Source organism: Loxodonta africana, chromosome 15, assembly GCF_030014295.1.
Source record: "Loxodonta africana isolate mLoxAfr1 chromosome 15, mLoxAfr1.hap2, whole genome shotgun sequence".
NCBI classification, from domain to species: domain Eukaryota; kingdom Metazoa; phylum Chordata; class Mammalia; order Proboscidea; family Elephantidae; genus Loxodonta; species Loxodonta africana.
Window position 1 is genome coordinate 7,368,653 of NC_087356.1, and position 27,801 is coordinate 7,396,453.

A 27,801-nucleotide genomic window follows, 5' to 3' on the forward strand; every position below is an offset into this window, starting at 1 on the left:
GGTTCAAACCATCAACCTTTCAGCTAGTAATTGAGCACTTAGCCATTTGCGCCACCTAGGGACTCCAACAAAATAGGGGTTGTACAAAAAAAAAATAAATAAACTAACAAGGTTTTTGAATTTGTGTTGAACATTCTTCTTAGTTCTAAACGAAATGTTCACCTTCTGTGGATGAATTCTTGAGCTGGTCTATAAAAGAGAAAACTCCTTAAATTTTATATATAAGGGAAGAGAAAAGACCATTAGGAGACGTAGGGGGTGGGAATGGGAAGAACCAAGTGGGATTTTGGTTCTATAGAGAATGATTAAAAATTGAATTTTACTTACGTCATTGTGCTTCACATTTTCAGACATTGTTGAGGTCGTTGGTGAAAACATAAGGAAAAGCAGAAGAGTAATGATCATCTTAGTCGAAGATGCACTGGGGTTCAGCTGGCTGGGGAGTACATCAGAAGAGCAGATAGCTATGTATAGTGCTCTCATTCAAGATGGAATTAAAGTTATCCTGCTTGAACTGGAGAAAATCCAAGACTATGAGAAAATGTCAGAATCAATTAAATTCATTAGGCAGAAACACAGGGCCATACGATGGTCAGGGGACTTTACGGAGAAGTCACAGTCTGCAAAGACAAGGTTCTGGAAGAACGTCAGATACCACATGCCAGCTCAGCGAAAAGTACCTTCATCCACACGGAACTTACTGTCCTCAGCTGCTAGCCGAAACACTACGGAGAAATTCCAAAGAGAGGTCCACGTGCCTCTTGGGTAGGATAGAGAAGCTTGAGCAAAGAGTTCCTTGGGTGACTCGTGTCGTAAGGTGTTCCAGGCTGGGCTGTGTCTCCTGCTATGTCCAGTCATAAAGAGTACACATATAGTCCTTTATCCCTGAGGTCACCTGGAATCAGATGGTTATCAGAGAAGAACGTGGTGACAACAGCAGGGCAGGACAGAGTACAGTAGAGGGCTTGGGAAGGTCTTTGAAAAGGCAAGAAATGCGCTCTCTTAAAGCACTGCTCAGAGAAGGCCCTGGGACAGCAGACTAGACAAAAGCCCAGCGAAATTTCTGTCATCTGAGATGGCTTCGTCAAGTTGTCTGTGTCCTGAGGGAGTGGACGTGGGGCCGTTCTGGGAAGGCGACAGCGAGCCCCCCTAGAGTGGCTGTCCTGGGCTGTGCCGCAGCCGGCGGCCTGTGGGACTGATGGCTCGCAGAGGAAGTCGGAGTCACTCTTGGAGAACTTCACACCTGCCTTGCGTTTGCCATGCACGTCTACAGCCAGAGGTCAGTTTCCAAAGATGCAGTATCATTTCACAGACCTTTAAAACTGACATTTCAGTGAACAACGGACTGCTTCAGGATTCCAAGGTTTTGAAAGGAGAGAGAATTTTTAAAGCGATGGTAGCAGAGACCCATTTCACCTCTTCATGTTTTCCTCCCTGGGACGGACATTTTGTTGTTCATTATTCATCTGCAGTTTATTTGACTCATTACCTCTTTGAAAGGACAGCTGCTGAGTCCTTCTTCCCCCCTCCTGCCCTCTGTCATCTCTGTCACATACGCAGCCCACAGATTAACCCTTCATAATACTGCTTTCATCTCATCCTGCTGCTGCTAAAAACAAAACCTCCCTGGGGCTCCTTGCTTATGGGCTCAGTTTCTCCCAGGTGCATTTCAGCCCACTCTGCCCGCAGTGCGGCTTTGGCTTGTCCTCACACCTTGCCCTTCGCCGTCCTGCTGAGCAAACCCCCAGGTCAGCTGCAGGCCCCTTTGTGCCTGGGGTGGGGGGAAAAATTGCCGTTGAATGGATTCCAACTCATAGTCATCCTATAGGACAGAGGAGAACTGCCCCATAGGGTTTCCAAGGAGTGGCTGGTGGATTCGAACTGCTGACCTTTTGATTAGCAGTGGAGCTCTTAACCACTGCGCCACCAGGGCTCCTGAAAAGCTCTCCCATCTGTTTACTCTGCCTTCCACCCAGTTTTCTTTGCCTAGAACGCCCTCTCCCATTTTCTCCAGCTGACCAGCATTTTATTGAAACTCAAAATTTACTCCGTATTCCCCAAGAGCCTACCCTGAAATGCTTTTTCCTCTCAATCTGATTGTACTTACTGTTTGTTATCACTTCCTGTGGAAGAGTGTTCTTTCTCCAGCCAGAAGCTGTGCCCTCTGAGGGCCAGGCCCTCTGTGTGTGTCTCTTGCCCCTTGGTGCCTTCCACAAGTAATTTGCACATATGACATATTTGCATAAGATGTTCTCAGATTACCTTAATTGGTTTTTGCAATTATTCTAATTTTATATAGAGAAAAAGTGACCTGTCCTTTTTTTTTTAAATGCACTCAGTACAGTTGTTCTGAGGGCTTGAGCCCCAGTCCAGTGCTTTGAATACTTGATGTCAGGTCAATAAATGCCCCCATCCCTGCATGGGTGCTTTTGTGAGGAGAAACGATAGTTCACTTAGGCGGTGGCTAATTCTAGGAGTACTTTTATTTAAGAAACCTAATTCCAAATTTTGAATGCCGGAATTTTCAAAAATTATGTTTAGATTTTATGAAACCCCTTTTCCATTTTCATATATTCTGTCCCTAAAAGTAAATACCTCTTATTAAAATAAAAATGAAAATAAAAAAATCGGAGGTTGTAGAAAAATATTTTTAAAAATTTGCTAGTCCTCTGGAGAGAGACCCTGGAGAACCACAGAGCTAAGTTTCTGCACTGTTTCGGAAACACTCATGCACAGTTTAAAAAGCCGTGTGGACAAGAATGACCCTTCTGTTTTGCATATTTTTAATACTTAATAAAGACCCTCAATGAGATGGATTGACAGAGTGGCCGCAACAATGGGCTCAAATATAGCAACGATTGTGAGGATGGCGCAGGACTGGGCAACATTTCATTCTGTTGTACATGGGGTCACTGTGAGTCGGAACCGACTCAACGACACCTAACAACAACAAGTATCTAATATGAAGGGTGAACACAAAATATTATTTGGAAGAATATTTTTTTTTTCCTCAAAAGCAATCAGAGCTAGACAAAAACTCAAATACTTTGACTCTTTCCATCTTATCTGGGCTCCAGTTTGACAGCATTGAGTAATGGTGTTGTGTTGGAGCGACCCTTTTCAAAGAAAGTGCCTCGTTTCCATTTGGTGGCACCCACAATGGCAGCCTGAAGGCCAACCAGGAGGTGTCACGTTCCAAAAATGTCTACGAAGTGCTTTCAAAAGATAATTTTGCAGGTGATTTTGAGTGAGTCATCTATACGATGGAATGGCATGAGTAATACCCAGAAAGCCAGCTCTGCAGTTTAGAATTAGAGACAGAATTGGCCAGAGAATGAGGAGGCTGGAAAGCAACAAGGATCACAAGTAGCATTCCACCTGGAGTTTAGGGAGGAACCAAAATCACCTGATCGGTGTGGGTGGAGAAGGATCCCAGCAAGTGGGACAACCGTCCTGCCTCAGGACTGGGAGGACTCCGGAGGGAAAAACTACATTCCCCATTCCATGGCAGCTTCCTTTGACTTTTTGTTTCCCCTAAAATCTCTCTCTAAGAGTGTTTTCTTTCACCTCCTCCCCATTAATTAGGCTTTACTGCACTTTCTGACAGTAATTTTTTAAAGTCAGCTTCAAGCACCTAAAAAAAGCCTGCCAATACAATGGATTAATTAATTACCAGTGGTTAAAGCTAGTTTAGCATGACTGATATTTTGTCTCCTGCCTTTATTTTATTTTGTTATTTTGCCTTTGCAATAAAGAGAAGTTATTGAGCCATTTTTAATAACATTTTGGATAAATTATGTTTCTACTGGTAATGATGAAGGTAATTTTTTAACTCGTTTGTATAATTCTGCAGCAAATGCCGAATATTTTTCTATACCAAAACAACAGATTCATGTACAGCATATATCGTTGATCAATGTACTGTACTTATTTTCCAATAAAATTGCCAAAACCTAGTACCAATAGCATCATCCGAAATCTGTTTCTTTGCCCGACTCCCTCCAGGGCTTTCATGCCACTCCCAGGCCTGACCCATCTGAGGACAGGCTTCCACACAGTTTCTGTGGGGACATCAGAAACCATTGGCCAGGCAATGAACTCCCATTTTATAGCCTCAACTGGCACTGGGCTGGGTGGGTACTCTGTCTTGGTTTGCTTGCTTCTAAAATGGATTGAAATGTCTTTTATTATTATTATCCCTTTGCCTGTCCAAAAATTGATAAGGGCAATGTTTATATAGACTTGTACATTTTACAGGGAGCCCTGGTGGTGCTGTGGTTAAAACACGCTGTTACTAACTGAAAAGTCAGCAGTTCAAACCCACCAGCCGCTCCTCAGGAGAAAGATGTGGCAGTCGGCTTCTGTAAAGATTTAGAACCTTGGAAACCCTATGGGAGAGCTCTACTCTCTCCTACAGGGTCGCTGTGAGTCGGAATCGACTTGACGGCAGTGGGTTTACATTTCACAAAAGGTTTCCATGTATTTTCTTCTTTGATATAGGAGGTGAACAAAATTGGCAAACTGGGTGCGCAAAATGCAAGCTCTTTTAAAGTTCACAACCCTTAGTTATTAGAGAGCCCCCAGGGCCTACTCACTCAAGCCAAAAAAACTCCAAAAACCAGTGAGTGTCTCTTTATTCTTACATCGTAGCATTTCTAGCAAGCATGTGGCTCTGTCAGGAACTGGGGAGGAGGAGTGAAGTGGGGGGCAGGTTTAGAGTCTGAGAGACTTCAGTCCCACATCCACCATCTACCTGGTGTGATACTCAGACAAATCATTTGAGCTACAGCTTCCTTATCTATAAAATGGGTATAATACCCAATGCAGAGGTGTGTGAGGATTAAAAAGACTAAATATGCTATGAAAAGCACCAAAAACCCACTGCTGTTGAGTCAACTCTGCCTCATAGCAAACCTATAGGATAGAGTAGAACTGCCCCATAGGGTTTCCAAAGAGCACTTGGTGGATTCGAACTGCTAACCTTTTGGATAGCAGCTAAACTCTTAACCACTATGCCACCAAGGTTTCCATGACAATGACAATACCTAGCAAATAGTAGTTACTGTTGTGTGCCATCGAGTGGATTTCAATTCATACTGATTCTATAGGACAGAGTCAGAACTGCCCCATAGTGTTTCCTAGGCTGTAATCTTTATGGGAGCAGATCGCCAGGTCTTTTCTACAGGGGAGCCCAAGGTGGGCTGAAACCCTTGATTTTTCTGTTAGCAGTCAAGTGTTTAACCACTTCTATGAAAAGACTTGGTTACCTCAAGTCATGTTAGAATCTGCAAATAGAATGGATAGAGAGGAGTTATAAATGATAAGTGAGTAAGTGACAATTGATGCTCAGGGAAAAAGCAAAGCAATCCCAACGCAAATCAAGGACAAGGCACAAAACAGCAGGCTAAGAGCTCTGCTTAACCTAGCCCAGCATTTACTTATCACTAAAAGAGTGACAGAAGTCCCTGGGTGGCACAAATGGTAAGTGGTTGACTAATTGAAAGGTTAGTGGTTGGAATCCATCTAGCAATGCCTCAGGAGACAGGTGTGGTGGTCCAATTCCAAAAGATCACAGCCTTGAAAACCCTATGGAGTAGTTCTACTCTGAAGCCGAAGGGGGTTACCATGAATCAGAGTCAACTTGATGGCAATGGGGTTTTGTTTTTCTTTTTTTTTTTTTTTTAAGGGGAATGACTGATATTCATCTAGACCCTCTGGCAGCCCCAAACTTTAAATGATGTTTAGTGGCCTAAATAGAAAAAAATAGAGTATACCTGAAAAGAATGTACAGAAACAGACTAGTGGGAAAGACAATTGTTTGGTCTGATAACATTTCTTTTACAACCGCAGTACCGCAGTATGAAGGCCTGTGCATGTGTGTGTGTGTGTGTGCACGCAAATGTTACAGAAAATAGCAAACACTATTTAAAAGGACTATAAATATTTTTAAACAAAAAGAAAAACACACTCATCTTATGCGATGGTCAGGTTTCTTCTAAAGAAGGCTTGGCTGGTTAAAGTACTGAAGTCCTGTGTGTTCACTTTGGATCTGAGGACCCAAATATTAAACACACCCATTGCTAACCTTCGTCGCTGTTAGACCAGTTGAGCCGGTTAACACCTGAGTCCAGATTCCACCAATCCTCACGTCTTCCCTAGTACCCTGCTCAACAATTGGGAGATTAATTGACTCATAGAGTGAAAGTCTCTGAGTTTTGTTTTGTTTTCTTTCTATTGGGGTAAAATACACACAACTTGAAATTTGCTCTTTTAACCATTTTCAAGAGTACAATCCAGTGGTGTTTATCACATTCACAAGGTTGCACAATTATCATCACTCTTTATTTCCAAAGCTTTTCATCACCTCTAGCAGAAACTGTATACCTATTAAACAATAGCTCCCCATTCTGCCTTCCCTTCAGGCCTTGGTAATCACTAATCTACTCTCTGTCTCTATGCATGTATCTGGTATAGATATTTCATGTGAATGGGATCATATAAGAGGTGTCCTTTTGTGTCTGGCTTATTTCACTTGGATAATGTTCCCCAGGTTCTTCTATGTTGTAGCATGTACTAGAACTTCATTCCTTTTTATGGTGGAATAAAATTCTATCATCCACGTCTATATATTTATATCTATACACCACATTTGGTTTATCCATTCATCTATTTTAGACAAAGCTTGTTTTTCTTAGAACCTTTGACCTGGAAGTGATCTCAAGTGGGCATTTAGTTCACGCTTCTGGATTTGGGAAAAGCTACACTGGTACAGTTTCAGGAAGTTCCCTGATTTTCCTTTTATTAAACATATCTCAAGAGTGACACTCCTCAGACTTCCTTAGTAAGAGTGTATCGCGTGTTTACCAGCCCCTTGGTGGAACCACTTCTGCTTTTGCTCATGTTTTGAATCCTGTCCTGGCTACCACTTCTTTCCTCCTCTTTAACCATTTTACATCACTTATCCTGCCTGGAGTGAGACAGACTCCAGCTTCTCCTTCACCTTTGAGGCGGTGGACAGCTGCCATCTGTTTGTGTACTTTTTATTGTTGTGTGATATTCCATAATCCTGTCTTCCCCGCTCTACTGGTTTGCTTCTGAATTCTCCTGTTCCTTAAAACCAGACCTCATGTCCTCCCCCAGATTCTAAAATAAAGGAGGAATATTTTTGCTCTCAAGCTCACTTTTGGATTTTTTAAAGTGCTGACAATGTGTCTAACATACTAGACACTAAGAAAATTACAAAGTAAGAAAAAGCTTAAAACTAGACATAGAGAATAGTGCTATGAGAAAGTTGTTGAGGAGACATGACACCATATTACAGGCCTTAAATCCCTAGCTGAAATAGTTGGACATTACCATTTGGACTCCTACTCCAAATGGAGGACGTATGGAGACTACTGGAGGATTTTGGCTGGGAAAGCGAAAGAAGAAATTAGTTGACTGATCTGGCACTACTGTGCATGGGAATTAGGAGACAAGCTAACCAGTGTTGGGGGGGGGTGGTTGTGGGAATACTATTGTGGTCACATGTGTGTGTGTTACGTGCATGTGTAATACAAAAAAATCATTGACTCTTGAGGGCTTGAAAGTGTTGATTATTGTACCACGCAGTATCCCCTGTGACTGTTACAAAAACCACAGTGCTCAGGATGGTACTCATTACCCAACTGGAGAGACAGCCAAGCCTTAAGTTTTACTTCAACCTGGTGATTGTTTGATTCTCAGAATTTGGTTTAAGATAGACCAAATTGGTAAAGAATGGAGAGATACTCAGGTGGATCCCAAATGGGTCTCTGTATGTTCCCCTTCACTTTCCTCTGGCTAGACTTAGCCCCATCACCATCACCTCTTCCTTGGACCACTCCAGTAGCCTCCTAACTGGGACTCTGTCTCGTCTTTTGTCACCCCACCCCTCATAACCAGTTCTTCACACTGCGGCCAGAGCAAATTTATCAAACACCAGTTATGAGTAAAGTACCCTGCAAAAGATGTGCCACAAACCTGAAAATCAGGTCTAACCATCCCTATGTTATAGCTAAGTGCTGTTAGGACTTAAACACTATGTCAGGGAGAGAGCAGGCAGATAAATCTGTGCCTTCACTTGAAGATAACCATATGAGATGTCAGAGACAGGAAGACAACCAAGTGGGAAAAAAAGGCAAGATGTATGAGAAGGGATTTCACGTGGAAGGACACATGAATGGCCGTTGAATACAGGCAAAGACGCTCCATCTTACTTAGAGAAAAGTAAAACAACGTAAGATAGCTTTTGCATCATAAGATCAGCAAAATGGACAGAATTTAGAAGTCTGACATTCTCAAGTGTTGGTGAGGACATGAAGGAACGAAACTTTTCCACTTTACAGGATAGGGTAATTGTGTAGAGGAAAATCCGGGATTTTCTAATACAGTTGAATATGCACCCACCAAATAAATTTGGAATTGCACTCATTAGGTAACTTCTCCAATCCCACACAAAAGAATATTACGAGAATCTTCATAGTAGCACTGTTTATGAGAGAAAAGAAAGAAATTTGGAACAACCTAAATGTCCACCAGAGAGGAAAAACGATTGAATTCAGGAGTTTTTAGCAATAAAGTAGTACGTCTCATGACTGACAAAGCAAATCTGAGTGTACCCATCTGAAGATCCATAAATATATTTTATTTGAATTCCTTCCTTCCTCTTTCTCATTAGCAAACAATGCTATCCAGTTTCACCCACTTTTCAAGGTAATTAAGAACTAGCAGTAAATTGTCAGGGTTTCCTGTTATTTTTAATCGCAAATTCTACAACCCCTAATCAGCTCTGCTTTCAGTGCCAAGTGGTTCATTCTCCACATACTAGGAAACGCATTTGGCCTGGAAAACAATCCCTGGAAGTGTAAGGTTCATTCCTGTCGCCCCACTAGCAAAATAAAATGTCAGTGCACATGTCTTAAGAAGAGGAATTGCCAGGGGAATTGTGATGGCCCTGTGTTAACTTCATAAACTTTGGGGCAACTATGCCAATTGGATGTGGCACACATGCCAATCCTCAAGCCATAGAAACAAGATAGGACGTAAGGGGGAAACTGAAAAAAAAAAAAGTATAGAGATTATAAATAACTTTCAACAGTTCCCATAATGATGAGAATCTTGTATGGGAATCACTTGACATTTTTTATGGCAGCCCCTTTTGGGTGCAGATGTAAACCTTGCAAAGGGTGTATGTACATTGGAACCTCGTTGTAACATTGATGTTGCCAAAAACCAAATCCTTGTCATAGAGTTGATTCTGACTCGTGGCAACCCCGTCTGTTACTGAGTAGAACTGCTCTTTAGGATTTTCTTGGCTGCAATCTTTATGGAAGCAAATCTTCAGGCCTTTCTTTCAGGGCACCAGTGGGTGGCTTCAAACTGCTGACCTTTAGGTTAGCAGTTGATCACAAACTGCTTGGGCCATCCAGGGACCTATGCTGATGTTACCAAAAGCAAACCCATAGCTGTGGAGTCAATTTTGACTCATATAAAAATGTACACTCAGAGCTTAAGAAAGAGTTCTAGAAGTGTGGAAGCCCTGAGGGTCCCCAACCTCTTATAATATTAAGACCTTATTTGCCTTTTTTATGCTTGTTCTCTCATTAGTGTACAGTGCTGTTTTTCAGAGGTTGCATGACCTATTATATCATAAGCAATTGGATGCAGAAGCAGATGTGACAATCCAGCTGTCTTTTATTAAGACAAATGTTAAAGAGATGGCCAAACATGAAGAACAATACCATTATTCTCAATCCATTTTCTTTGGAAAGTACAGTTATTTTTCACAAAATGTGTGTTATCTACACTGATAATTAATGGGCTTATTATTGTTATTTAAAGTAAGAAAATAATGATAAAATAATATTCTCTTAAGGATACCACATCACCATAATTACAATAAAAAGTTCAAAAAATGTTCTGGTTTGATTTCTAATCTAGTAAATACCAACAGATGTAACACACATAAACAAAAGCACTTTGGACTCGAAGGTAATTTTTAAGAGTGCAGTGATTTGCAAACAGCTGGCCTCTGGCCTGTTACAGGAAGTTTTACTGGTAAGTCAATTACTCTCTTTCTCTCCTGGGTGCTCCGCACACTCTCTACCCAACAAAGAGCAGCAGAAAGTGTGGCCGGGAATCTATCTGTTGAACGGAGGTTGCTTTTTATGCCTGTTTCTAAATCTCAGTGCTCTGTGGACTACCTCCTTTGAAGATAGATGTCTGTCCCTGTTGCTATCATCCTATTCCGAAATTTTAGACAGAAGCAGCTCTCACAGCCCTGGTAGCAGAGGACGGCCTCGGGGACCCCTGCAGTACAGAGTTGAAGGTGGATGACTCAGCCAGGTTAATGGCATCCCTCAGAAGCCACGTGGGATCTCATTCCTCTTTTTGGGCGTTCCAATTTAGGCCAGTGCAGGCTGCGTAGTAACTGCTCATAAAAAAATTTTTTTTTTTGCTTGAAAAGATGGAGTAATTCATTTACAGTGACAACTGTGAACAGATTTAAGCAGCCATTCCTGGGATGAAGGCCTTGTCAGAAGGTAGGCAAAAAGACTTTAACTCACGTCCTAGTGCGATGCCTCGCTCCTTCCTACGCTCCCACTGGCAGCGAGGAAATACCGGGACATGGAAACGCTCTACCAGGACAGGGCGCCAGCACCTGTATGGGGTTGTCTGCTCTCCGTGAAATCCTCAGAGGCTCCAACCCCTTCAGGCAGGTAGACACCGGGCTGGGGAATCTGTGGCTGAGCCAAGTGTGGGTGGGGTGTTTATCATGTTCAACCATTACCAATAGGAAAGGTGCAGAGGAAACACGGCAGGTGGTCCCCAGGGCACTGCCCTGACCTGCTGGGGGGCCGACTCCGCCTCTTAGCGCAGGTGTGGGGCCCCCAGGGCCCGGTGGAGCTCCATCTACTTCCGTCTTTCCCTGTCGAACTTTGCCAGGTAGGCTATGCTGGCTTCTCCCCAGGGAGCCGGTGTTTGGGGTTTCGGATTAGACAGCCAGGCCCAGGCCGATCCCGAAGGTAAGCAAGTCTCTGGGGGAAGCAGGTTCCCGCCCTGGCGAGGCTTCGCGCGACGCACGGGCGGGGACCTGGGCCACCCCACGGGGACTCTGGGCTGCGGGGCTGCTTGAGGACACGCGGGGTCTGGAGCCGGGCCCCCCGATCCTGCCTCACTGAAGGTGGGAGATGGGGATAACAGCGGGGAACCTCACTCTTGCCGACAGCTACCTCCGACTCCCCCCAGCACGTCTTCCTGTCCCTCAGATCCCTCCTTTGCCCGCGCACGGAGCTCCCCTCCCTGGGTACTGGGGATCAGGGCGCTGAAAAGCCGGAGCAGGGGAAGGAGTCTCTGGGAGCACATGTGGGGAAATGTGGGGCCAAAGGCTGGAGGGCCCGCAGGCAGAAGGGAAAGTCGGTTCCCTAAGCTGGAGTCTGAGATTCCCGGGGGCAGCAGCCGGCTCCTTGCGCCTGGGAGGACGCGCTCCCGCTCTCGCTGTTTCTGTTCCCCACGCCGCCCCTTCTGTGTTCCTTGTAGCCCAGAATGGGGGTGCCATGCCTGCTGTTCTGCGGTGTATCCCTCGCCCTTCCGCTTTTTGTCAGAGCAGGTAAGTTCCCTCAGCCACTTGCCTCCTAGGCTTCTTTCCCCACCCCCCTGTAAGGACCTCCTGGGGGTGGCACGAGACAGACCCAAGTTACACCTTTCCCGGATGGCTGCACAGAATTCTAGGGAATGGGCCACAAGCGCTCTGATACTCAGCCCCAACTCTCACCTTTGAGCTTTGAGATGACGTTGGGGAGAGGGTTAGGCAAATTTTCAAGTCAAGACTTAAGTTAAAATGTTAACAGGAATATAATACTGTCGATTTTATATCATGGAGGCCCTGGGTGGTGCAAAGGATTAATGTGCTTGGCTGCTAATGAAAAGGTGAGAGGTTCCAGTCCACCTACAGGCACCTCCGAAGAAAGGCTTGGCGATCTGCTTGGAAAAATCAGCCATTAAAACCCTGTGGAGCACAGTTCTACTCTGACACACAGAGGATGCCATGAGCGGGAGTCAACTCAACAGCTACTGGCTAAATGGTTATTTTACATGCTGAAGGGTCCTTCACGACCTCCGGTGAAGGGAAAGGAGGCGTCAACAAAACAGATTTTCCCAACAAATTAAGCAACTTAGTAAAAATCAACCTCAGTGAGTGCCGAATTTTTGTTTAAAACCCATTTGGGGATAAGAGTGAAATAACTGGGCTACAGAGAGACGTGAAGGGTTCAGAACAGGGAAGTTTGTCCTAGGAGGATGGAAGACTTAAGGGTCTTATAGAGAAGAGAAAAGGGGAAGTCATCCCAAATGGGGAAGATGGTTTGTGGGGAAGGAACTGAGTAAATTCTGTCTGTGGACACATTTGAAGAATTTCAGCACACTCTTTTTAGGAAAATCCCAGCAAAGAATATTCCTGAATAAAAGTTCAATTTGGTTAGAAAATCAAAGAAGCATTTGTTTAAAATGAATAAGAAGCAAATAAGACAAGAGTTTTCTTTCCTAGTTAATTATTCCTGTTTTTCCCTTCTTTCCACAGTTGAATGCAAGGACAGTAGTGTGAAAAACGAGATTATTTCAGTAGACCACCCTTTTGCGTTTAATTGCACATACCCTCCACTAACTTCTGAGCAAGTAAATATAACCTGGTATAAACCTTCCAGCAAAATCCCAGTGTCCAGAAACACACAGTCTAGAATTCACCAGGACGAGAGCTGGATTTTGTTTCTCCCCATGACGTGGGCGGATGCAGGGATCTATCAATGTGTCATAAAGTAAGTTCCTTGTTTAAAATAGATCTCTCTCTCTCTCTCTCTAGCACTCTGTTAGGAATATTTTTTTTTGCATGTCTAAGATTTATTATTATTATTACTTTGAATTAAATTTTTTATTGTGGTAAATATATATAGCACAGCATTTGCCTTTTAAATATTCTTCACATGTACCATCCAGTGGCATTAGTTGTGTTTATCCCAATGCTCAACCATTATCATTATCCATTTCCAAATTTTCTCATCACCCTTTGTAGAAGCTCAGTGTCCCCTAAGCAGTGAGTCTCCCTTTCCCCTCCCCACCTGCCCCTGGTAACCACTAATGAACTTTGGCCCCTATACCCTTACTTGGAGCATAGAGCTTGAAATGCGTATTTTCCCATTGAAATGGTGTTGTGGGTCAGACCAGTTCATAAAGCTTGTTTATCCCAGGATTATTGCTGCCGTCTTTCTTGGAATGCCAAACGTTTTTGCAACATGTGGCACATCCTGATAGGAATAACCCTCCTTTAAGCACCTTTTCATTAAGGATTCTGTTTAAATTAATTACTAAGCATCCAATATGTTCCAGACTCCATGCTAAGGTAGGGACTCAGCAGTTACTAAGGATCTAGTATGTTTCAGAACTTATGCTAGGCCCTATGCTACAGGAACCCTGGTAGTGCAGTGGTTAAGAGTTCAGGCTGCTAACCAAAAGTCGGCATTTCGAATCCACCAGCCGCTCCTTGGAAACCCTATGGGGCAGTTCTGCTCTGTCTTATGGGGTCACTATGTGTTGGAATCAACTCATCGGCACACAACAACAACAACATGCTAGGAAGTAATGTAAACGAGTGATGCAGGTAGTGTGAGACAGTTGAGGTTGGTGGGGAGTGTGGAGAACTAGAAAGCATCTGTCCAACAAAGCCCGTCTTCCAATTTTTCAAGAGAATCTGGAATTCAGATTTTGTGTGTGTGTGTGTGTAACTTTTCAAATTGTAAAGCTTCGCACAGTCTGAATTAAAACACATCTGTGGACCAAATTTGGCCTGAGGGCCACAATTTTGTAACCCTCCGATACTAACTGGTATGACCTTGACAAATTATTTGACTTTTCTGAGTCTCAGTTTTCTTATCTGTAAAATGGGAGTATTACTGGTTTTGTAAGGTTCAACTGAAAATTAAATAAGAATGTGTGGAGTAGGTACTCCATAAACTACCGTAAAGTTGCATTCTCCCTCTCTTGTTCTGGTTCTCTGGTATTTTCTGGCCTTTTTTTTGTCCCAGGATGGCCCAATGTCCCACTCTAAATTATGCCAAATTCCTTCTTTTCGTGTATCAGACATACTCCAGGTATGAATCACTTACTCAGTGTTACGTAAATGAAAGTGGTCTTTAGCCCCTGTTTGCCTGGCCCATTTCCACAACTTCACTCACCATGTAGGTGAAACTCTGGGGTCTTGTTGCAGCCCACTCTCAGGTTTTCTCTAGGCTAGAAATCATGAACTAGAGTTGGAGATTGTAAATTCATCTGATGTCAGACTGGACTTAAAATATTTGTATCTGGGAGCTGTGAAATGGGGAAAAATTATCTTTCATAGAAACAAAGTTAAGACTATATTGTTGGGTGTATGTTCACATTGGGCAAAAATACTGTCCCTTCATGGAAAAAAAAATGGACATGACTTGGAACAGATCTTTCAGTAAACTGCATATTTTTACATTTTATTTTGAAATAATTTCAAATTTGCATGAAATTCAAATGAATAGTATAAATAGCTCCTATCTACTCTTCACACAGATTCATTATCTTTTAACTTTTTGCCATATTGACCTCATTACTCTTGTGTGTATATATATTTTTAAACCATATGTTATATACCTCATATCTTTTTACCCCTTTATATTTCAGTGTATATTTCCTGTCAACAAGAATACCCTCTTACATAATCACAGGACAGCTATCCAATTATTAGGAAATTTTGCCCTCGTACAATACTTGAACCTAATCTACAGTCCACATGCTAATTATCTCAGTCATCTCAGTGCTGACCCTTAGAACATTTTTCCTTTTCAGTAGAAGATCCAGTGCAGGGTCATGCATTGCATTTTGTCGTCATACGTCTTTAATCTCTTAATCTAGACAGTTCCTCAGTCTTTTTCTTGTTTTTCAAGACATTGACATTTTCGAGGAGTGTGGACCAGTTATTTTGTATTATATCCCTCCATTTGGGTTTGTCAGATGTTTCTTCATGATTAGGCTCAGGCTGTGTGTTTATGGATGGAATGCTGAACAAAGCAATTTGTGTCCTTCTCAGAGTAATACTTAGGGAGGCACTGGAAGTCCACTGGCCCATCACTAATGATGTTAATTTTAATCACTTATTTAAGGTGCTGTCCAGTTTCCCCACCCTATCAATATTATTTTTCTTTTTGTGATTAATGATTCATGGGGTGTGTATTCCTTTGTTTGAGGGCAGTGTGTAGGCATAATGCCTTGAAAAGGATTTGGAAATATTTGAAGATGACCTGAATCATTTTGTTTTGTGATTGTTGAAGCGTCTATGAGCATTCAGTCTATTTTTTTTTTTTTAATATAGGAATATAAACAGCTGTCACAGAATACACGTTAACCTAACTGCTTTTAGAAAATACTGGTGTGGTACTTCCAGAAATGTTCTACCGAATTTATCAGACGAGTATCTACAAACACTACATTTTGGAAAAGATGACAGTCTTATGTGTCACTTGAATTTCCCAAAGAGTTGTGTTTTGGATTTAATAAAGTGGTATAAGGTAAAGAATGATTTTCCTGTTGATAGTTTTCGTTTTCACCTTTAAAAGCCTACTCCCCCTCTGCCCAATTTAAGTCGTATCTTTTAAGGTAGAATTGGTCAAGAGATTTGTGTACCAAAGATAGATTTGTTAGCTAGTAGCTTTTGGTAATTTTACCCTGCTCATTATTTGTTTATTTTTATTTATGGTTATTGTAGTTTTGTAGTATTTTATTGCTCGGATCCACTATTTGACCCCAATCACCCTTCTTTTCTAAGCTCTCCTTGGCTGTTCTGTTGTTCTAACGAATTAAACAGCTGTTTGAATAGGTACTACAGGCACAGGATTTAATGGTCACAAAGTATAAAAAGTGACTCAGTGAAAAGTCTCCTTCCCACTCTTGTTCCATATTTGTTCCAGGCCTATCACACCTTCCACAGTATATAGTGGCTGTTACTAGTTTCTTGTGCTATCCTTCCAGAGACCTTTATGCTATACAAGCAAATAGAAATGTATATTCTAACCCTTCTTTTTAATGCAAATATTAGCATCCTACATGGTGCAGGGGGTAAAGTGCTCAGCTGCTAACCAAAAGGTGGCCCAAAGGTGGGTGGATCAAATTCACCAGCCGCTCCGCAGGAGAAAAGATGCGGCAGTCTGCTTCTGTAAAGATTTACAGCCTTGAAAACCCCATGGGGGCATTTCTACTCTATCCTGTAGGGTCGCTGTGAGTCAGAATCAACTTGATGGCAATGGGTTTTTGGTATGGGATACTAGCCTTTTTGTACCTGTGTTTTCCACCTTAAAACGTTTTGTTTTCTTGACTGTACTGTTATGTGATGAAGTAGAAGACATAATCCTTGGCATCAAGGAGCACAGGCTATTGGAATTAGTTTTCCCTGCCCTGTGGCACATTTACTTAGGAGTGAAAATGTTGGGTCATAAGAAAATGTTCAAAGTGACTAGAAAATCCCAAACCATTTTCCGAAGTGGTAGTGACAATTTACAGTCCCAGTAGCAGCGTACGTGACTAATTTTTGCACCTCATGTCTGACAACACATGATATTATCAGTTTTTTAAATTTTAGCCATTTGAATGACTGAATAAAGGTATCTCATTTTAACTTCAATTAAAATCCCCCGATAGATAATAATGTTGATCTTTTATTTGTTTATTGGCCGTTGGAATTAAAAATTTTTTTTTCTTTTTGAAACGGAGTGTGCTTGTTCAAGTATCTCTTCCACTTTTCTCTTTGGTTGTCTTGCCCAGGATTTCTTAAAATCTTTGTAAAAGTCCAGACAGTAAATATTTTAGGCATTATGGACCAGATGGTCTCTGCTGCAACTGTTCAACTTTATTTTTGTATTGGAAAAGCAGCTATAGACAATATGTAAATGAATAGATGCAGTTGTGTTCAATAAAATTTTATTTACAAAATAGATGGCTGGTTGGAATTGACCCGTGGGTAGTTTGTCAGCCTCTGGTCTTGTTTATTTCTTATTGATTTGTAGGAGTTCTTTATATATGTGGATATGAGTCCTTTGTCAGTTACATGTATTGCAAATATATTCTTACAGACTGTGGCTTGCCTTTTAACTCTCTTAATGGAGTAGCTTGATGAACAAACTGGTTAATTTTGAAGTAGTCTAATGTATTAACTTTTTACTTTCTGATCTGTGCTTTTTGTGATATGTTTAAGAACTTTTTCCTACTTCAAGGAAACAAGATATTTTCTTACATAATCTTTTAGAAGTTTGTTGTTTTTTCTATTTCCACTGATTTTTTTTTAAGTGTGTAGTATTATGTAGTGTCAAATTTTATTTTTTTCCGTATGAACTTATAGCTCATCTCTCCTTTCCACATTGTGTTGCACTCCACTTTTGACTTAAATCAAACTGCGTTGTATGCGTGAATTCTCTGACCATTCCGTTGTTGTGTTTGTTTATCATTGCATCAGCACTGAATTCTCTTCACTGCTATGACTTTACATAGGCTTATACATTTTGTATAAGTTCTTTAGTATTTTTCTTTTCCCTCAAGATTGTCTTGGCTATTCCAATTCCATTGAAAGTTTGTGCAATTTTATAGTCAGCTTTTCAATTTTCACAAAAAGACTGCTGGGACCTTGATTGAAACTGCGCTGAATTTATAGTTCAGTCTTTATGTTGTTAGTTGCAGGTGAGTTGATTCTAACTCGTGGTGACCTCATGTGTTATAGAGTAGAACTGCTCCATAGGGTTTTCTTGGCTATAATCTTTATGGAAGACGACCACTAGGATTCTTCCATGATACTGCTGTGTGGGTTTAAACCACCAATCTTTGGGTTAGCAATTGAGTCCAAATCATTTAAACCGCCTAAGGACCTGGTGGCGCAATGATTAAGTGTTCTGAATGCTAAGTGGAAGGTTGGTGGTTCAAACCCACCCAGTGACTCAGCAGACGAAAGACCTGGCAATCTACCCCTGTAATGGTCACGGCTGGAAAACCCTGTGAGTCTAAGTCAGCCCCAGAGCCCCTGCCCAGAGCAACGCGGGGGCTTCGGCCTTCACACGCAGTGAGATGATTGCTGCCTTGTGTAGCCGGTCACACCTTCAGGGTAATGACATGATCAAATTTACATTTTAGAAAAGTCTTTGGGGAGATACTGTAGTGAATATATCGGAGGGGTGTGAAAATAGTGACGTGAGAGTTACTAGTACATAGAAATGCATTTTGGCAATTTTAGAAATTCAGTAAAGCAATGAGGAAGCATTTGAGAGGGTATAAAATAGAACTAACAGAATGAGAGAAAGGGAAGAAAAGAGTAAGACAAGGGAACTGTGCTCCTATTTTCTCAGTTAATTGTACGGTGAGCTTATAGGGAAATTTGAAAAAGCAGCATATATATGTGATTATCTCTTATGATGCTCACCTGGTTGTAGGAATGTAGGAGAGGGATGGCAGGATCGATTCAGGACTGGAGTTTTGTAGGGTGAATATACTAGAAAGATAAAAGGCTGTAGAATTGAGGTATTGAAAGGGGAGTGATAAATTGCATGAGTCCAGGCTGGATAGTAAGGAAATGATGTTTTAAGTAAACTGCTAATTGGGAGAAAATAGAGTGATCAAGGGGACTGATTGAAACTGAGAGAAAGTGGGTTGGGTGAATAGAAAGTTCGGGTAGAAACATATGATGGCTCTCACAGGTGGACAGTCGTTATCCATCCCAGTCTGCTAGTGAGCCTCTCTATACTATAGAGGCTATAAAGCAAAAAAACAAGAACAAACCAAAACAACAAACACACCCTACATTTTCCAGGGCTCCTTGCAGCTAAGGTTCTATATGTGATTTAGCTTCTGTAGCTGGCTGTACTGAAAGACTAAAACGGGAATGGTGGATCTTCCTACTTTTTCTACTGGAAAGCCTACATATGAGGACATGGTAATTTTCTTCAGCAGCATTCCAGGGTCTAGTCACTAGCTTTGGGGGAGTTGAGAGGCAGCGCATATGCCTTCCACTTTTTTTGTTGATGTGACATAACTTGAGACATAAGTGTCTGCTCCTGGTCTCTGAGTTGCAGGTGGTGTTTGTTAAAGTCTTGATTCTCCACTCTCATGGCGGTGGTGTGGATAGCAGCTATGAAGGCACGCTAGTTCTGCAGTGTGCTTCTGGCCAAGATGTCAGCCCCAAGCCCTTCTAAAGGTTTTGCAAGCATCTAATTTTCCATATTAAATCCTTTCCTGCCTAAAATAGTTAGAATGTTTTTTGTTTCTACAACTAAATCGTGAGACATAAAGCCTTGTAGAGGTTTTTTGGAGGTTAAATGAAATAATCTATGCACTAAGTAATTAATAAATAAATATTAGCTAATTATTATTTAGTTATAATAAAAGACTGAGAGAGCTGGAACAATGGAGAATTATAATCAGAAAGATGTATATTTGGTTTTAGCAATTTAGACACATATTAGTTCTGGATAATTGACAAATTCTAGGGTGTGGCTGAGAGAGTTGAAGACAGAACGAGGTAGAAGCGGTCCCCAAAGCTGAAGTGATTATGGAGGAGACACTTCAGGCATTAAAAGTTTGTTCTCCTAGGTGGCAAAGTACCCGCACTTGGGAATATAGTAATGTCACCATTTACTTTTGTTTTCGACTCCATGTTATTCCACAACACAATGGTCTTCCACCCCCACCATCGTGGCGAATCTGTACTTGCTGAGGTTACTACTGGCTCTCTATTTGCCAAATCATGGATTCATTTTCAGTTCTGATCTTGATCTCCCTGTGGCTTCAGCACGACTGGACCCACCATCACCTGGAAACTCCTTCTTCTTTTCCTTCTGAAATGTATTTATTCCTGGTCTGTGTTTATTTTTCTGGCCCTTCCTTAGTAATCTTCACTGGATTCTCTTCTTCTATACTTAGGTCTTAGATTTTGGGGTCCACAATGGTTTTAGCCATGATCATCTTCTGTTCTTGCTTTTGCATACATTCAGACGGATGGCTTGTAGAACCACTCATACACAGATGACTCCCAACTCCTCTCTCCTAACCTTCAGATACATTTGTCTAAAAGCCTAGTATACATTCTACTTAGATGTTCCCATTCCCACAGCTCATCAAATTCACCGTATTTAAAGCACTTTTTTATCTTGCCCCAAATCTGATTATTACTCTTCTGTGTTTTCTTCGCATTCTCTCTACTATCTAACAACGCCCTTGCATACCCAGGCTAGAACCACAGAATTCCCCTTCCTTCTCATTATCCCAAATTTGCCACTAAATTCTGTGGATTACAACTGTTTCTGCTCCCTTCTTGCTATCTGCATTGTATTCCCTTACTTCAGACTCTATTTAGTGTTAGATTACTGAAATAACTTTCTAAATTGTTTCCTGATCTTTAGGATTACCCCACCTTTAATCCATTTCTACATAGTCATTATAGGGATTATTCTAAAAAGCAAATGTTGTTGTTAGGTGCCATCGAGTCGATTCTGACTCATAGCGACCCTATGCACAACAGAACGAAACACTGCCTGGTCCTGAGCCATCTTCACAATCGTTATGCTTGAGCTCATTGTTGCGGCCACTGTGTCAATCCACCTCGTTAAGGGTCTTCCTCTTTTTCTCTGACCCTGTACTCTGCCAAGCATGATGTCCTTCTCCAGGGACTGATCCCTCCTGACAACATGTCCAAAGTATGTAAGATGCAGTCTCATCATCCTTGCTTCTAAAGAGTATTCTGGTTGTACTTCTTCTAAGACAGATTAGTTCCTTCTTTTGGCAGTCCATGGTATATTCAATATTCTTCGCCAACACCACAGTTCAAAGGAGTCAATTCTTCTTCCGTCTTCCTTACTCATTGTCCAGCTTTCACATGCATATGATGCGATTCAAAATACCATGGCTTGGGTCAGGCACACCTTAGTCTTCAAGGTGACATCTTTGCTCTTCAACACTTTAAAGAGGTCCTTTGCAGCAAATATGGTCTTCATATTCCCTTTTCCAAAAAGCCTTATAAGTTCATCTTCATTTTATGGTCTTCTACTGCCTCTTTGGAAACGCTGGTGGCGTAGTGGTTAAGTGCTACGGCTGCTAACCAAGAGGTTGCCAGTTCGAATCTGCCAGGCGGTCCTTGGAAACTCTATGGGGCAGTTCTACTCTGTCCTATGACGTCACTATGAGTTGGAATTGACTCGACGACAGTGGGTTTTTGGTTTTTACTGCCTCATCAGACTTATTTTCATCACTCTCCTATATACATTTTGACTTAGCCAGAATGCTCTTCAGTATTAAATGCCTCTGAACCATCACGTGTGGTGGGCCAGGAGAGTTCTTCCTGGTTCCTGGAATATAAAAAGCATCCAGATGTTAGCTGACATTATTATTAATATTTTAATTTTAAATATTGCTAGCAACACATCATCCAAGAGTTTTTAAACAAAAACCAAGTCCTGATGAGAGTTTAGCTTTATAGTGATGTTCCAGTGGGTCAAAGTAGAGGCAGTCCACGTTACTGTAAAGGGACAGAATGGCCCCCAGGGTAGCCAGGCTAAACCTTAATATGGTTGAATATATGCAGATCCCTAAAGAAAGCATGTGTGAATCAGAAAGGGGAATGATCAACAAGGGAAGCATAGAAAAGCAGACCCAGAGGCTGTGCGTATTCAGGGAATGGGTTTCCATTGCCCAAGAACCCAAGCTTTTTTAGATCCCTACCCTAAAGAAGGCATCATGTTGTCAGAGTCTGATGTCTTTGGCCATTTGACTTTTATTAGTAACTAGAATTCTATTCGGTAAGCAAAGATCCAATTGTAATTTGGTTTCCCATGCGGGATGCTTACAGGAAAGAGTATAAGGCTTCTAGAAAGTTGCAGTTCACATTGCAAATTAACAAATGTCCATCCCGGCATTGTTGAGATTCTCCCTGCAAGTCGGACCCATTCACATTTTTCCAGTGACGTAGAGTGATGTCTGGGCTCCGGTGAACCGTAAGTGACGCTGAGGAGAGAGCCGAACGCTTGGACAATTAAATCTGTATTTAATCAAGGGTTTATATGTTTGTCTTATCTATTAGGTTACGGACGTCCTGAGGTGTGGGGCTGCATCCTATCCCTGCCTGACAAGGGGCTAGCAGAGAACAGGAAGTTGAATGTTTCAATGAATAAACTGAACCACTTACCATGGAGTTGATTCTGAATCATGGTGGCCCCACGTATGCAGAGTAGAACTGCTCCATAGAGTTTGCATGACTTTGACCTTTTTGGAGCAGATCGCAGGCCTTTTTTCTGAAGCACCTCTGGGTGGGTTTGAACCGCCAACCGTTTGATTAGGAGCTGTGTGTTTAACTGTCAGCACCACCAATGCACTCAGTTAGCCAAGCACTCTGTGGAATGGGGCTTCCTCAAGTGAAGGGAAAAGTTTTGAGAAAGAGTTCAGAAGTGGGCCCCTGTGATGGAAGGAGCGGTGATTAGAGTGAGAATAGGAGCTTACGTACGACAGGGAGGAATGGTGGGGCTTGTTCTCTGGATGACATCTACTCCCCGTAAACCTAGCTGGCATTCTTTGACTATTGCTCAGGCCTCCAAATAAAATGTTGGTGAAAAGCTGTATCGGACCTCTGAAAAGTTCAACCCCTGATAGATGGACAAGGTGTCATAGTCCTGTAACACAAGGAAGCAATCAGCATTCACCTGGGCTTGCAGCCTTGGCAGACGGGTTTGGTGCCATTAGACTGTGGTCCATCCGGTGATTGGTTTTGTAGGTGAATGACATTCCTGCCTGTTCAGCTCCTCCTACCAGGATTCTTTAAGGCCCAGCCCAATTCCTCCTCCTCTGTGAATTCTAGCCTACATAAGCCTCTTTCTTCGCGACTCCTATTAGACTTAATATTTATACCTTTCATTTTAGCCATTCTTTGTCAAATCTTCTGGATCCATATATTGCCTTCCAGGCAGACTGTAAGGCCTAGGGACCACATGGTTTTTTTGTATCTCCTCACAGTCCATAGGAAGGTGCTAAATAAGATTATAATATTTATGTCACTCATTCTAGCCATTCTTTGTCAAATCTTCTGGACATATTGTCTTCCAGGTAAATTGTAAGATCTAGGGACCATCTTGTTTTCTTGAATGTTCTCACAGTTCGCAGGATGGTACTAAGGATGTTACTGATACCCAGAAATCCTCGTCAAATTATTTGTTTATTTTTGTATTTAGGACTGTAAAGAGATTAAAGAAGAGCGGTTTAATACTGTGGGAATGAAGCTTTTTGTGAAAAACGTCTCAGCAGAAGACAGAGGGAAATATGCATGTCAAGCAAGACTGACACACGGGGGGAAAGAGCACACAGTTCTAAATAGCATTAGTGTAGATGTCAGTAAGTATGCCCAGATCTGTCGCCTTGACTTCCTTTTGCTTTGTGCGAGCTTGCTGGCTTTGGGCAGAAGTGGTTCTCAATTTTTCTGAAGGCTAGTAGGCTCTCAAAATTGTCATTATTAAAACCAGAGAACAGGAAGAGTGCGGGTAGAAGGGCGTGAGCAGCTTATTTTTCTCATCTTATTTTCATTGTGAAAATTAAGTGAAGTCCTGTATATGGAGCTGCTGCTACGGTGCCTGGCAGAATGTAGGTGTACAGAGAATGGGAGATATTATTAACATTACTGTTATTTTGCTCAGCTGTTACTGTTGTGAATATTTCGGAGGGCCGCTCCACTCAGTCTTTGCAGAGTTCAGGGTTGGAGGGCTTAGTTCCAGGATAACTGAATTCTTGGGAGTGACCAGTTTATTTGAACATATGACTTCAAGATTTGAAAACAGAATCTTCAGGGCTCGAAGAAACTGTAAAAATAATTCAGGCCAAACCATTAATTATACAGAGCCCCAGAAGGGGAGCAACTTATTTAAGCTGACAAAGCCGCTTAGTGATAAAAGGAGGACTAGAACTGAGGTCTTCCAATGCCCGGGCAAGCAATTTTCCCTCTGAACATACTGGGGAATGAATTCCTGCTAGGTCACCTTTTGTGCTTTCTTCAGTAGAGAGTTACTTGGTTAAGTGCTTGGCTGCTAATTGAATGGTCAGGGGGCTCCGTGGGAGAAACACCTGGTGATCAGCTCCGGTGAAGATTACAGCCTAGGAAAGCCCATGGGGCAACTCTACTCTATCCTGCAGGGTCGCTGTGAGTTGGAATCGACCTGATAGCACACAGCAACAACAATCTAAATGGAGAGAATTGAAGGTTTGATATTTCTTTGACTTGGACCATCATTTTTTTTATTAATTTCTTTAAGACTCTAAATTACTGGGGAATGTTCAGCTATTTCTTAATGATGAGGCTTCCTTGGGTGATATGTTCCATGTGAGTGGCTCCTTGTTCCCTGCCTGAAGAGGCTCCCCAGGGCCGTTTATTCCAGAGAGGTCCAGCGGTTCCCTGCATCCCAGCCATGTTGTTCCCAGGCACAGTCCTTCCTCCCACCGCTCCTGAGATTCTTTCCTGCGATTGCTTATTTGACTATAAATGTTTTTAGGTAGTCTTCAGTTTTAATTTTCTTTGGTAAGTGCCCTTTAAGTAAGAAAATTATGTTGGATTTTATGGTTTTCATGTTCTTAGATTTTATGATAGCTGATATCTGTTTGAAAGTAGGCACCTTCCTCTTGTTATTCACAGTTGAATTCCCAGCACCGAGCCCAGTGCCTGACCTAGACCAGCACAGAACTGTTTATTAACACAATGGTTGACTACCAGAATGCTTTAGTTTTGCATAGATCCTGTAATGGTTTTTTTTTTTTTTCCTTCAAAGATTCAAAGGTAAAAAAAAAAAAAATCTTCAACAGATCATTGGGTTGAATGGTCTATATTTCATGTCAGCTATGGCTGCTAACCAAAAGGTTAGCAGTTCGAATTCACCAGCTGCTCCTTGGAAACTCCATGGGGCAGTTCTACTCTGTCCTGTAGGGTCACTATGAGTGGGAATTGACTCAACAGCAACGGGTTTGTTTTTTTTTGTGTGTTTTTTATATGCCAAAAGGAGCCCTGGCGGTGCAGTGGTTAAGAGCTCACCTGCTAACCAAAAGTTTGGCAGTTTGAATCCACCAACTGCTCTTTGGAAACCCTATGGGGCAGTTCTACTCTTTCCTATAGGGTCACTATGAGTTGGAATGGACTCGACAGCAAGAGGTTTTTTTTTTTTTTTTTATGCCAAAAATTATGTTAGACCTAAGAATTCAAAAGTAACAAAAAAATTATTCCTTCTCTTCAGACACTCTCAGCCTGGTGGTAGTGGAGCTAGAGATATTAACAGATCATTTCAACATTATACATTAGCGGAGATTCATAGAGTATCCAGGGGGACAGGAAAAGAAGCAGCAACATAGTGGTGGCAGGTGGTCTGACAAGGCTTCCAAGGGGAAATAACTTCTCAGATGAATTTTGAAGGATGAGTAAAATTTACACAAGTAAAAAAAGAGTGAGGAGGGGGTCACACTGCAGAACAGTAGTATAAGGCAAAATGTGAAAGTGACGGACATCGTGGTTCATGTTGGAGCTAAAACCAGTTAGAACATAAGTATGAGGTGAGGCATGGTGGGAGCTGAGGCCATAGAGTTAAACGGCAAGGTCAAGGGGCTGCCCTTGAATGGGTGCGAGTGCAGACTGATGAGGCTATATTTGTGATGGGAGAGATTAGCCAGGAGATGGTATGAAGCAGGAGTTGAAGGGGGTCTTGAGGCTTAGAGACATGTTAAGAGGCTACTTCAATACCCACAAGGTTGCTGATAGTCTGCACTTGCTGATAGGCAGTGGGGGATTTCTTCCTTCAGGCAGTCATTTAGTGACTATTGAGCTCACAAGGCCAGGTCCTACGCTAGGCCAAGAGAATGTGATGGTGAGGAAAAGTGCCTGATCACTGCTCATGCAAAGCATGAAGTCTGAGGTGGGAGGAGATACAGAGATTAACCAGATAGTCCACTGATGAAATTTATAATTACCAAGGAGATTAATGCAATGAAGGAAAGGAAAATATGAGATCAAACAGACAAGGACCTGTTGAATCAGGGAAAACTCCCTGATAATAGTCATGCTGAAGGGTTAATTAAATGATGAAATGGATGAGATTTTTCCAGACTGAGGGAGCAGCAGATGCAAAGGACCTATAACGAGTGGGACCGGGTATCTGAAGAACAGAAATCAGGAAGGTTGTTTTGGAGTGATGTGGGTGAGGGAGAACATGGTAAGGGATGAGCTGGGAGAAGTGTTCAGGGGCCAAGACCAAATTAAAACAAAACAGTTGCCATTAACTCTGAATCATGATGACATCGTGTGTGTCAGAGTAGAACTGTGCTTCATAGGGTTTTCGATGGCTGATTGTTCAGTTGTAGATTGTCAGGCCTTCTGATGCACCACTGAGGGAATTGGAACCTCCAACCTTTCAGGTAACCACTGAGCATGTGAACTGTATCACCCAGGGACTCCTGAGATCAAATAAGGGCCTGTAATCCAAAGTGGGAAGTTTGGGTGTATTCTAAGAACAAAGGTAGCTGTCCAGAGAAGTTGAGAGCTGAAGAGCTGTGTAGTGTGATTCACTTTAAAAAAAAAGCATTCTGGCTGTGGTGCACAGGCTGATCTGAACAGAGACAAGAGTGGTAGTTAGGAGGCAGGTGCAGGAGTGCAGGTGGGACCTCATGTTGGCACAGGCAACATGGAGGCACTGAAGATGGAAAGAGGTGAATAGATTCAAGGCATCTTAGGAGGTAAAACCCAGACGTCTTAGTGTTGGATTGAGTGTGAAGAGTGAGGGATATGGAGATGCCAAGGAAGCTAGACCTTTTGGCTTATGCAACCCAATGGATCATGATTCTTTTGATGAAATAAAATAACTCTGGAGAAAAACTGGATTTAGGAGTGAAATCATGAGTTAGGTCATGAATAAGTTGAGAGCGAAGTGCTTTTGAGAAGCCCATGTGGAGATGTAGGTAGAGTAGCCAGTAGCCTATATGGACTTTAGATGGTCATTGAAGAAGTGGGAGAGGAGTTTGCCTAGGAAAAGTGTATCGAGTAGAAATAGAGAGGGAGAGAAAAGCTGTTTAGAACGATTTGCAGATTTTAGATGTATGTGATCTAGTGGACGGTGTGACCTTAAGTAAAAAAAAGTAGGTGGTGATAACTTATGTTTTGGACATACTGAATTTGAATAGTTTGTAGAATGTCCAAATATTAATGCCATCATATAGGGCATGCATTTTTGCTTTTTTTCTAGCTTTCCTCTTATAACTTTTCCATACCTCACCACCAATAGGAGGAATATAGGACTAAGTAGACCATTCATAAATTTTGGTGGACAAATGGGATAGAGGAGAAGTGGAGAAAGACTAAAAGGTGGAGGTACGTCAATAAAAGAAAGACAGTTATAAAGTGGTAGTGGAATGAAATCCTTGAAGAATAACAGAAGAGGAAAGGATTTCAAAGAATATGGAAAAGCAGAGTTGGAAGGTGGAGGATGAAACTGAAGGTAAAATATTAGGGAAATTGTTTCTTTTTTACCCAAGACTTAGCCCAGAACTTTGCTTACAGCCAATACTTAAAGAAGTGTACTTTGGAGTATTAGATAATGAGATTTTATTACACTCATTAATTCATATTTACACAAAATATGTAATTATAAAACTGAACTATCTCGCTAGCTTAGCTTCTAGGTTTAATTAATTTGATTTCTGGCTGATAAATAAACCTTCATGGAG

The 27,801-nt window shown here is 41.9% G+C and overlaps 2 protein-coding genes across 6 annotated transcripts in view; both read left to right on the forward strand.

The window, feature by feature from the left end:
• Positions 1-3,965, forward strand: part of IL1R1 (interleukin 1 receptor type 1) — a 39,650-nt gene extending 35,685 nt beyond the window's left edge. For all 5 annotated transcript variants that reach the window (XM_023552602.2, XM_010593568.3, XM_010593567.3 and 2 more), the window contains one exon: positions 351-3,965. In XM_023552602.2, coding sequence (XP_023408370.1) covers positions 351-769 — 419 coding nt within the window. In that variant the 3' untranslated portion in view covers positions 770-3,965. The remainder of the gene's footprint in view (positions 1-350) is intronic.
• A 126-nt stretch (positions 3,966-4,091) lies between these two features.
• IL1RL2 (interleukin 1 receptor like 2) overlaps positions 4,092-27,801 on the forward strand; it is a 57,833-nt gene continuing 34,123 nt past the window's right edge. The window contains exons 1-4 of the mRNA XM_064268567.1: positions 4,092-11,629; positions 12,599-12,833; positions 15,410-15,605; positions 23,286-23,442. Coding sequence (XP_064124637.1) covers positions 11,566-11,629; positions 12,599-12,833; positions 15,410-15,605; positions 23,286-23,442 — 652 coding nt within the window. The 5' untranslated portion in view covers positions 4,092-11,565. The remainder of the gene's footprint in view (positions 11,630-12,598; positions 12,834-15,409; positions 15,606-23,285; positions 23,443-27,801) is intronic.